This window comes from Oreochromis niloticus, linkage group LG5 (assembly GCF_001858045.2).
Source record: "Oreochromis niloticus isolate F11D_XX linkage group LG5, O_niloticus_UMD_NMBU, whole genome shotgun sequence".
Classification (NCBI taxonomy): Eukaryota; Metazoa; Chordata; class Actinopteri; order Cichliformes; family Cichlidae; genus Oreochromis; species Oreochromis niloticus.
Genome location: NC_031970.2, coordinates 5,217,273 through 5,229,048, shown reverse-complemented (window position 1 = coordinate 5,229,048; position 11,776 = coordinate 5,217,273). Strand labels below are relative to the sequence as shown.

General features: G+C 41.3%; 1 protein-coding gene across 3 annotated transcripts; it reads right to left on the bottom strand.

Annotated features, from left to right (window-relative positions):
* Positions 1-342: 342 nt before the first annotated feature.
* tmem74b (transmembrane protein 74B) lies at positions 343-11,201 on the bottom strand. 3 transcript variants are annotated; one of them, XM_005456421.4, is made up of 4 exons: positions 10,219-11,201; positions 8,015-8,105; positions 6,215-6,490; positions 343-4,989 (listed from the first exon to the last, which is right to left on the bottom strand). In XM_005456421.4, exons 3-4 carry the CDS (start codon positions 6,440-6,442, stop codon positions 4,351-4,353), a joined length of 867 nt encoding a protein of 288 aa, XP_005456478.1. In that variant the 5' UTR covers positions 6,443-6,490; positions 8,015-8,105; positions 10,219-11,201; the 3' UTR covers positions 343-4,350. The 3 variants fall into 3 exon arrangements, with proteins under 3 accessions (XP_005456478.1, XP_019214924.1, XP_025762934.1); XM_019359379.2 differs by having other exon boundaries at positions 10,360-11,201; XM_025907149.1 differs by lacking the exon at positions 10,219-11,201 and adding an exon at positions 9,911-10,210.
* Between the last annotated feature and the right edge of the window lie 575 nt (positions 11,202-11,776).

The following is an 11,776-nucleotide window of genomic DNA, read 5'->3' as shown; positions in this document are numbered from 1 at the left end:
ATTGCCTCAAGGAGCTTTATGTTATAAGATAAAGACCCGACAATAACAGAGAACCCACCCAAAAGCCATTTTTGCTGTTAGGGTTCGATCAAACCTCTGATCCTGTGATGGTTTAGGCCTCGCAGGGTTACTCAGCAGTTTGTGTGATGTTTATGAAGTGGCTGCTGACAGAAAGAACTTGGTTCGCTGTGACTTGTTTTTTTTTTATAATTTTGCATACCTGCGTTGTGTTTTTGGAGCAGAAGTTTCTGAAGGTCCTCCACATCCTGCATGTCTGCAGGTTATATTTACAGTATTTGTAAAAGAAAACTGTAAAACGTCAAAAAACAGCTGAGATTAGTATCAGTGTGTGCGCCACTGTAAGCTGGACTCAATAATGTGTGCGTGTGTGTGTGTGTGTGGCTACATTACCCTTGGCTAACTGGCTCACTATACAGACCGTAATACGTTAGCATAATAATATCAGTGTATACACAATGTACAGTGCCGGTGTTTACTTGTTAAGGCATATCGTATCCTTACATGACATAAATAACATCAGTGTACATATAATACAAATAAGTGGTGTCATTAAAGGTTCAATCCACTCAAAAACATCCACAAGTCACTTTAATGTTTCTTCTTTAAAATGAAATCAGCTTTTTTTAGGCTTTGACTCTTTCATAGACGTTCGGATTATAATCAGTGGTGGAGTGTAACTAAATACAGTTAATTCAGTACAACTCTGAGGTACTTTACCTTCAGTGGAGCTTACTTTAGTTTTTCTGCACTGTATTTTTTGGCAGCTGAAGTTACTTTTATGATTATTTTTATCATTATGATAAACACCAAAATAAAGCAACAGTCTGGTGACCTGTCCAGGGTGTACCCGGGCTTTTGCGCTGTGACAGCTGGGTTAGGCTCCAGCTCCCCTGTGCCCCTGAATTGGATAAGGGGATGGATGGATGGATGGATGGATGGATGGATGGATGGATGGATGGATGGATGGATGGATGGATGGATGGATGTTGTGTAGGCACTAGTAATAATATCTGGGAACCCACTGGGATGTCTGATAACTTAGCCACTGGGGATAATGGCTAATTTTGTGGTACCAGCCAGGCCACGATTTCCATTTTTAATTTTTTTATAGTTAATAAAAAACTAACTGTCATAAGATACTACACAATGGTTATCTAATATACTTTGACAAATGTAATCCTGCATTTTCTCTCTACATGAACTGTTTACCTGCATCTATCCAAAATCTGGACTACAAACAGAAACCAAAAGGCTTCCTGTCCCAAAAATGTTTGCATACTCACACAGAATCTGTTTATAGGGATCATTATAAATTAAACACAAGTGGAGCTCACACATTAAGTTATAGAAGTTAATTATTTTTGTCCCATGTCCTTTAAATTGTTTTATTACCATTTTTTCTGCTACAGTTTATTATTCGATAAAATAAACACTCACTCTCTTTAACACCAACATTACTCTCGGTTTTCTAAATGTATACAAACCAAACAATGGATCTGTGCTTTGTAATCATCGTGAAGTTTGCAAAATGTGCACAATTACTATCAAGGGAGCCAATTCTGCTCACACCATGCTTCATATTTTTGTTCTCTACCAAAATAGCTTTGCATGATTTAAAGTTCAAAATAATCCTTACTTATTTTAAACTCGCCGTTGCCTTAAAAATAGAATATATTTAAAGGCAGGTGGGCGGGGCTTCTGTGCTCTCTGAATGAAATGACCATATGAAGGATATCCTTTCTTTGTGACTTCATACAGACCAAAGCTGAGTATTGTGACTTTCCATCACTGTAACAGGATATATGACAGAAAATAAGGATTTACACAACAGGTCCCCTTCGAGTCAACGCAGGACTTTTTTCTTGTGTTTAGTACTTTTACTTAAGTAAAGATCTGAAGTGTTTGTCCACCACTGATCATAAAAACTGCTCAGTCTAAAAAAGTTCATGCGCACTTTCAAATTATAGAAACCATAAAGTCTATGTAAGTCTAGTGTGTAGCACAGGGTAGTTTTATATAAATATGACTTCAAGTTCTGGAGAATCAGCTGCTGCTTATAGATGAAGTTTCACTCTCTGATGGAGTCTCTGCTGTGGAAGGTGATGCTCACAGAAAATGCTGATCAGTAAGCATGAGGCAACAGTTTTGGATGATGCAGCACGAGACACCGGATATGTGACACGATACTTATTGTTGATGCTGCATTCACTGACACTTTTTATGTAAAACAGGCTTGTTGGAGAAGTCGATTTTTACACATTTTCTTTTTTGGTTCTGTTGTTTGCAAAAATGAATGTGACCCCTGTTAAATTACTCATCATTGTGGCTTAAAATTTTGATTTTGAAATGCTTCTGTGATAAAACAAACAAACAAACAAACAAACAAACAAACAAACAAACAAAACAATAACAAAATAACAACAAACTAATTGTTTTCCCTTCATCTAGTGTCTGCTGTGATTTCCAACCAAGATCCACTCAGAAACTGTTTGTCAAAGAGAAAAATAAGAAAATAAAAGAAATCATTACAGACGACTGTGCTCTTTGACGCCTGGTGCAATGCTTTCTGGGTAATATGTATCTCGCTGCATCCAGCCAAACGTTAAAGCTGCATTAAGCAATTTCTAACCACAAGGGGGCATAATCAGCTTTTAAGCTGGTGAGTTAAAGACAGACAATGCACAGAGGAGTGTTTCTCACTGGGCTGCCATTTTCTGTACTTACAGTGAAAGCAGCAGCATGTGCTGTGTGGTTATAGACAGATGGATTCTGGACGTTTGAGGCCAATAAGAGAATCAATATTTGATGGCTTATAAGTTCCCCGTGGAGGTTTTTTTTCTGCCTCTAGTAAAAATCTGCTGACAGAATATCAACAAAGACACAAACAGCTGTGATGAATCTGTGATTTTAAGAAAAACTTTCTTTTTATCATCTGAACATGAGCATTTCACCCGACACCTTTACAATTACAATAAATTAACTGGAAATTTAAGAAAGCTTGCAGCGTCAGACCCATTATCAGCTAAATCTGCAGCTCCTCTTAGATTTTCTGAGCTTTGTAAAAGATTTCTTCTTGTTTAGGTTGGTGTCAAAACCCTGATAGACAAAGCCAGAGGTGAGCTGGTGACCACAGAGCAGTGATGAGCAGCAAAAGAACAAGGTACTAAGATAAAGAGAAGGAATAATGAAGGAAAAAAATAATCATAAACACAAGCAGAAATGAATCATAATGTTACTCTACAACTCTGATCAGCCCCAGCAGGCTGGTATCATAGAGAAAAAAAGGCAAACATCAAACGGGATGAAGTGGGAACACGGTGGAGCTTTTAGCAACTAAAAAAGATCAAAAACAAACTCCAACAGGTGCCATTAATCATGTGGGCACAAAAATCAGCAATTATATGATTTTTATATTAATTTTATGTTACAAGTAAGCAAAGACAGTTTTACTACAAAAAAGTCAATTATAATTTGTCAATTATAAGTCACAGAAATATCAGATGGAACGAAATGAGAACCTTTCCGGCTTAAATCCACCTCCCAACATTAAACCACATCTGTCTGTGCGGCCAGAAAACCAAATCAAGCAGCTAAAAGGAGCCAAACGAGCTCTGTCCCATCTTTTTAATCAATCACTTATTTTGCTTAATGCAGGTTTAAACTGAACATTTTAAGCTTTTTTTAGGGTTTTCTGTGGTTAATCTTCTGTGTTAATGGCTGGAGGTGAACGTCGCCAAGCTTTCAAAACTGTTGCCTCTGTTTTTTGTATGACAGCGAGTTGCTCTTTCTTTTACAGTAATTTACTCTGAAGTCTGTTATAGTGCTAGTCACAGCAGCATTACAAGCCAAGTATTTAGTGTGAGTGTGTTAAGGTAAACCTGCTGGTTAGGGCTTAAAATATGGCTAGATTTAAATACTGAACTTCCTTTCAGCATCAGTAAAGAATTTTCACAATAAAATGTTAATCTTACTTTCTGCGGTGCTTTATATCATAATGTGCTTTATATTGTATGACTCTGATTAACATACTAGAAATCTTCATTTTAATCTTTGATATGCATCCGTTCATGTCCACATGTGCTCTTATCCACATTGCCACAGGCTTACCTCTCGTCTTCCACCCAGTTGAGCCCTCTTTTGTAAAGTCATACATCCCTTGTGATTGGTCAGAATAAATATCCTTTAAGCTCAGCTCATCCCTACATGCCGGGTAACAGCTCCGGCGGGAAGCCTCTTGCTTAAGATGTGGTTCTCCCCTCGGCACAAAAGGGCAACCTGCATCCCCATAATGCACCTGGGGGATCACGCAGAGAAAGGCAGAGGGTGGAGCTAGTTGACTCCACGTGCAGCAGCAGAAGAAGAAGCAGCAGGAAGAGAAGTAGGAGGGTTTTTGCTTGGTCCTGGTTCTGATTTGGAGTCCCGGCTCGGCTCTGGCTGTACGTTATTCCGCGTCTCTGCGCATTCCACCAAAAACTCCTCGCCTCCATCCCCGCCGTCACCTAAGCCCGCCTCTCCAGTCGCCAGCTGCTTCATCCTCAGGTTGATGGAGCCATAAGTCCTCTTGGGTCGAACGAATGCCGCCCTGCGTCGGTACATCTCACCCCGGCAGATGGACACCATGAGCAGCACGGACAGGAACATCCCTCCCAGGGTCAGCAGGCCCAGGCCCGCGATGATGCACTTATCCAGGTGGGAGCCAAGCTGGGCGTAGTACATCTCCAGCTTCTCCATCTGCCGCGCCGAAACTGAGTCCGGGTCGACTTTGGGCTCCCGCGGGATAGTGTAGGCGATGACCACGAGGACGATCCCACTCACGAGGAACACCAGCGCCAAGATGAAGCCATAGTCTGCCGAGTGGTCATCAACGGGGCGAAATTCAGTGAAGTCCTGACCGTCCTCCTGACCTCCACCTGCTCCACCGCCTCCTTCCTCCTCATCATACGACTGCGGCGAGATCTCCTGATGATGCTGCTAGTGAGAAAGGGAGGAAGGAAACAAGGAAAGAAGAGAGAGGAAAGAAAAATATAGAAATAAGAACAGGAAAAAGGGGGAATGCAAGGTGTTAAGGAAAAGACAGAACAGACAAAATCATTTTAAACAGCACAAGGAAAGAAGGAGGGAATGAAGTGAAGAAACAGACCAAAGATTAAGGATGAATTAAAGAAACCAGGGAAAGGGAGCAGGAACCGAAAGAAGGAAGGAATAAAGGGAGAGAGGGAGAGGGAGGAAAGAAGGAAGGGAAAAAAGGAAGGTAGGAACAACAGACAGGAGAAGACAAAAAGAAAAATGAAAGAAAAAAGGGTCAAATGAAAAAGGAAGTAGGGAAAGGAGGAAACAACAGAAAGAGTAAAGAAAAGAAGGAATATGAAGATAAAAGAAAGGAAAGATGTGACAAAAGAAAGAGAATTTGAGAAAGAAAGAAAAGGACAGTAAAAAAATGGGAAGAAGAAAAGCAAGAAATGAAGTAGAGAGGGAGCAAAAAATTAGAAGAAGAAAAAACAAGAAAGGAAAGAAAGAAGGATGAGATAAACAAGCCAGAGCACAGCTCTGAGGTCAGCAGTCACAGAAAGCAGTGAGATCACATCCAAAGAGGAGAAAATGCATCGGCGTGACGACCTGTTACTGACGAATGTCACCAACATGTGTCAGTAAAAGCTGTACAGATACAGGTGAGCTCCGTGACAGTCTAACAGAAAACGAACATCAGCTGAAAGTCTGAGCTGTGGTTTCACTGAGAGCGGATGCTGCTGTGCCGTGATACAGATCAGTGTCTCAGCACTCAAACAGCACATATATACAAAATAAAAGCCAGGGCGGGAGAGTGATGTCATCCCAAAGGCATTTCAAACAGCAATCAATACAAAGTCATTTTCCAATTGTGAAGGAAGCTTAAATCTGTTTGTGTTTCCTGAAGACAAACATGCCAGAAAACCCTGGACAAGTTCTTTCTTCAAGCCCGCAGCTGTACGCCAGCGTGTGTTTGTCTCTTCTCACAGGGTTCATCTTCCAAAGAGATGACTGTGAAGCTGGATTTCTGGCTCAGGTTAGATTTGGATGGTTACATCACTTTTGGCTAGGTGGTTCGCTCTGTAACCCGAATCTGCTGAGGTCACATAAGGACTGCTTTGAGCTACTGCTTTAAAAACATCCAAAACAAACGTCTGCCACAACCACTAAACCCCACCGTGCTCACCTTACTGTTTCCTGATGTGGAAGGCGGATAACTTGTGGTTGGCTGTTGCTCCTGCTGACGGAGGTCCTGATCCTCATCCTGCTCGTAGGAGGCGTTCTCAAAGCCCCGGGCGGAGCAGCCCAGCGTTGCTGCTGTCCAGGGTGCTGAAGTCAGTGTCGGAGATGGGCCTTGCTGGGCTCCACTCCCTCGCAGCTCCCGGAGCTCTACGGTGTTGAAAGAGGACTCCATCGATATGTGCTCATGTCTTCATTGGACCTCCACTCGGCTTCATCCTCACTGAATGAATAGATTAAATATTATATGATTCATGACACATACGAAAGGAGTTATATAATCCAACTGGTTAAACTTTTAATGTTCAAAGAAGAATCTGACTTCCTGTTTACTTTAATATTAAGCATACGTCTTCTACTTCGTTCTACTAAATGAAGAAACGCACTGGGCCTCGAACACCTCACACCTACAGGAGCTGCTGTGCTGTGGAAACCCAGCAGTGCAGTTTTTGTGCTGATGATGATGTCAGAGGAAGTTTGGGACTGCAGTTCTTGGTCAGTACGTACTGGCCGATCCCCGCTGTGGTTCCTGAATGCATCCACTTTGCAATAATACAACTTACAGCTGATTATGGAACATCTTTGAAGGAAGAAATTTCATGAACTGACTTTCTGCAACAGTCGTATCCTGTTAGAGAGCCACACTTGAATTGAGTGCACTCTTCAGAACGACCCATTCTTTCACAAATGTTTGTGGAGGCAGACTGCGTGGCTCGGTGTCCATTTTATACAACTGCAAACTAAAAACAGGGCAACAGGGTGAATCTGGACTCATCAGAACACACGACCTTCGTCCAGTGTTTATGCTCCCTTTTTCTTGATTCACCACAGTGATCGGTGGTTTTCTTAAGGTTGAGCTCTTTTCAGATTGCACATGTAGAAATGCTTTTTATTCGACTGCATTTCTTCTTCAGAGATGATGGTTTGCCACTTTCCAGGTTTTAATAACACATTGAACACTTCCTAACCAGCTGTAGTTGCGTTAGTGTTTCAGTTGTTTCTCTTTGGTTGTTTTCTTTGCTTGATGCAGGTCAATAATTTGATCCTCATGAAACAGAGTAAGACATTTTCCACTATAGGCTGTCTACCTACGTGGTTGTTTAAGAAATGAGTAGCAGTTAGGATTGCATAACCTGCTGGCAGCTGAAACATATTAATCACTGCAGTAATTAAACACTGGATAATTACTGCTGACATTTTTTTTTTTTTGACCAGGCAGTTTGTGTAACTGAGCTCTTTGAAGTGCTGCAGACTCAAAATAAACAAGTTAGTTAAAACTCATCCCTGGTATTACTTAATTTTATTCTGAGGCAATGAGTTTGCATATTTTTTAAGACATTTATACCATAAAGTGACTGAGAACAAGTACAAATCAGTGTAGAAGAATTATCCAGAATGCTCAAAATGTACCAAAGGTAGAGACACCCCCCCCCCCCACATGAGAACACTCAAATATAGCTTAATCAAAACTAATTCCACTGATATATGATAATTTGATCACTTTTTAATGGGTCTGTCTCACAAATGCATTAAAATAATGTTTTTACTTTCAAATGCAAATTTTTACTCGACTGTTTTCACATTTGCTCAAGTGAAATAAACGTCTCGCTTCTTCTTCCGCCTCAGTGAAACCAGGAGAATCGTGCACTATTTGTCACACCTGAGAGGGGATTTATCCTGCAGGCCTGCTGTCTCCACACCACCTGCAGACAGGAATCCATCACACATTTAATCACATGCGTCTCACCTTCATGGTTATTCATCCCCATTTCTTCTTCCTGTCATCACTGTCGCGCTGACACTTCTCCCGGTGATGGAGAGTTAAAACCAGCTAAATCCTAAAGCAAAGGAAGAGAGAGAGATGTTTGCAGCTGATTTCAGTTCATTGTAAGCTCTTTAAACCAGGTCAAGGTGAAAACTGATATATGTGCATAAGAACGTGTTAACAGCAGGGAGCAATTTAAACAAAGTGAGACAATTGCTTTGAAATTGTACTGAGTTATTCATTTTTTTCAACATGTTATTTCACAGAGAAGAAACTGGCTGCCTGTGCTGGTTAACACCTCAGAGCCCCGGGTGTGATCTTTATCAAGCACAAGCTGGTGTGAATATTAAAGAGGCTCGATAGCTGAAGTCTGAAGATCCAATCTGGGAGTATCAAACCGCTTTTAGTTCATAGTCAAAATCAGCCCAATTTGATAAACTGATCTCAAGTGGGCAGGAGAGTTAAAATGACTGGATAATAAAAGCTATTAAACAGTCTATTGAAGTCTTTTGTTTAATGATTTTTTAAAATTGTGTGGCACAAAACAAGGCAGAGACCCTACAGGAAATCAGAGCGTTTGATTAAAAATAAAGTGTAGCGTAAAAAACATTACAGAAAAAAATGGCCCCACAAGCGTAGAAAACAGTGTTTCATGTTAAACAATGTTTAATAATGTTTTCCAAAGTGGTGAAACAAGTATTTCTCCTTAAGTAAAAGCTATAATCAGCTGTTACAATCATACTTAAACCGTCCCTTATTTCTTTAGATTTTGCTTCCAAGGATCCAGACTTTCTGAAAGTCTTTCAAAGTTTTTCTTTAGACCTTGGCTGCTTTAAAAAACCTTTTTTGCTCAGCCACTTAACACTGACCTATGAATCATTCAAGCATAAAAATGGGACCAGTGTTGTGTCTCCAGGCAGCTCAGCAAAGAACCAGTGGTCTTGCCAAAACTGATGCAAAGGCATCTGATTGGCAACGGCATCATTTTCAACATCCCAAACACAATAATTTAATTTCCCCTACACAGTGCTCAGTCCCTAACACAGAATAACACATTCATATTGATATTCTTAGATATGTAATATATGAAGTAATTAATGCTTTACAATAAATGGTATGAAGTAAAAAGTACTAAAATACTGACATCCAAAATACAGTGGAGTAAATAGAAAGGAGCAAGGTACATTAAAATGATTCTTTAGTAAAGTACTTGAATAAATGTACTAAGTTACAATTCACCACTGCTTGTATCCATTTTCTTCTAGTATAATTGTCCTGCTCTGGGCACGCCCCTGCTCTAAAATAAATGCAACGTAAACATGAAGTCTGACTGTTGTTCTTCTGACATTACAGGCGCAGGGATATTCACAGCGGCTCTTTAAAGGCAGAAAACATCTCCATGCGGAGTGTTTTGTAACCGAATGAGCAAAATATTACTTCTTTGTAGAACAGCAAAGCAACTTATTGACAATTATTCATCATTATGAATGACTTCCCAACAGCAGGCCACATGTTAGACAGGGCTGCTCGAACACAGCACAGGCTTTTTACCAAGCTGTGATTTCTCCTCCACAAAAGCAGCGCATTACTCGTCTGTAATCTCCGGGGAGCTCCGGGCTAAAGTAGCCCACTGACACAGTTCTCGTTTATCATCAGAGCCCGCCTCGATGGATCACATCTGGGAGCCCGAGTGCCCATGAGCAACCCGTCATTTCACCCTGTGGCTGTGCTCCAGCACCACCGTGACCTTGCGATGCGCCAAACTGCCAAAACCTGAACCAGTGCACTCTGCCTGTGTGTGTACGTGTGTGTGTGGAGATGATATCAGGATGAACCAGGGCAGATAAGCACCACACTGACTGACACGCTTTTCATTACCCCGAGCAGACGGCTGATAACACGGACCAAACGAGGAAGGAGAGTCCGAGTCTGCGATGATCGCATTCAGAGGTAAATTATGCAACCAGGCAGCGACTCAAGTGCGGATTTCTCTGGAGGGAAACACCGGGAAACGAGTCAGTATCCAGGCAGCCAGGGAGGCAGCATACACCCCGCGCTGCATCCCAGTAAACCGAGAAAAAAAAAAAGAAAAAAGAAAAAAAAAGCATCGATCACCTGCAGGGGCACCGATGAGAGGACCGGAGCACTGAGAGCGGGCAGTGATGGGAATGACAGCGGGGTCTTACCTGGTGCCCAGGGCGCGACCAGACAGGAATCCGACGGCTGTGGCCATCCGGAGAGATGGATGCTGCTGGATGATGATGAGTGAAGAGGACGGAGAGAGAGAGGGAGAGAGAGAGGGGAAAAATGACTGAGGTGAAACTGACCATGCGCAAAACCAGCTCGTGGCTTTCCCTGCTGGTGTCTGCTGTGCTGAGCTGGTGGTGGTGGAGTCACAGGAACCTCTCCACTCTGCGCCTTTTGACCTACATCACTTCACGACATTTTCCCTAATTTAATGAGGCAACAGCGCCCCCAAACCAAACTGCAGCCTGTTAATTGAGGCGTTTGTGATCTGACAGATCTGATTCTTCTCCAAAATCAGGAAATCAGGGAGTGATTTTACCTGAAACCGGCAGAAACCCTGGCAGAAAATATTCTTAGCTGAGTATATTTAGTGTTAAAGAATTTTCGAACATCGGATATCTAAGTTTCTTCACTTTGGTGTCAAATTTATGTCTTTACCAAATCCGTTTATGGCAGAATTTTTTTAAGTAAAGAAACGACAAAAATCTCGCATCAGTTGAACAAATATTGCTTTTTTTCTTTCTCATTTAGTATTATCTCTGCTGAGGCAACACACCCATATTAGATGGGATTCTGTTTCCCTGGCTCCAGATGGGAAAGTCAGAATGTAATGAGATGCAATTCAGACAGATATCTGGCTCATTTTTTGTGAAAGTAACCTGCTTAAACGTGCATGCGTCGCCCGGCCATGAATAATTCATAGTCCTGTGAACTTTAATATCGCAGAGATGTTTAAAACCTTCTACACATTCAAAAGATGTCACGCATTTCTGTGTTTTGGGAGGATTTTTACCAGTCAAGCACAGCTAAACTCGTTTATTGAGGCTGACTGAAAAGAAGAAAAGACAACATTATATGACAGTTAGTCACAAAACGAGCGAAAACACTAAACCTGGAAAACCTGGAAAACTTTTGGATCACAACTTGCTTGGTTGGCTTTTTTTTTTTTTTTTTTTTTTTAGGAAAAAAATATGCCCCAATATTGGACTTCCTCCTGCATTTTCTCTGAATCCTTGTACTTCTGAGGATAGGTGTGTTTACCACAAAAGACATATTGTGTAGGAAAATGTATTAAATTGTAGAGAAAAAAGGGAAGTGTGTCTATTATGTCAGCCATTTCTACCAAAATGACGCTCAAAATTTCCAAAAGAAAAATTCATCCAAAATGTAATTTCTGGCCTGCAGCCCGATAGAACCCTTATTTACTGTAGACAGTCTCTCAAGAGCCCCTTATGAAGCTGGAAGTCCAGAGTGGGAGTTCTTTGGTCACAAGCTGAATGTTTTTTTCTAAGAAACTAAGGGCACTGCGTCCTGTTTCATCCTTCTTCTGTACACTAATGGAGACCACAGAGTTTTAAAATCAGCATTGGGTCTTTCAGTAAGGCTTGAAAATTTTAGATGACAACATAAATTCATCAGTAAAGTTATGTCAACGTCAGAAATCACGGGAGCAGTAGAGCTGTTTTCTCATAGAGTTCCATACCGTCAGAGCAGTCG

Excerpts from the sequence above, each read along its gene's own strand:
- tmem74b (XM_005456421.4), bottom strand. The coding sequence starts at position 6,442 with ATGGAGTCCTCTTTCAACACCGTAGAGCTCCGGGAGCTGCGAGGGAGT. Across the intron at positions 4,990-6,214 it reads CCACATCAGGAAACAGTAAG|CATCATCAGGAGATCTCGCC; the intron begins GTGAGCACGGTG and ends TCTCACTAGCAG.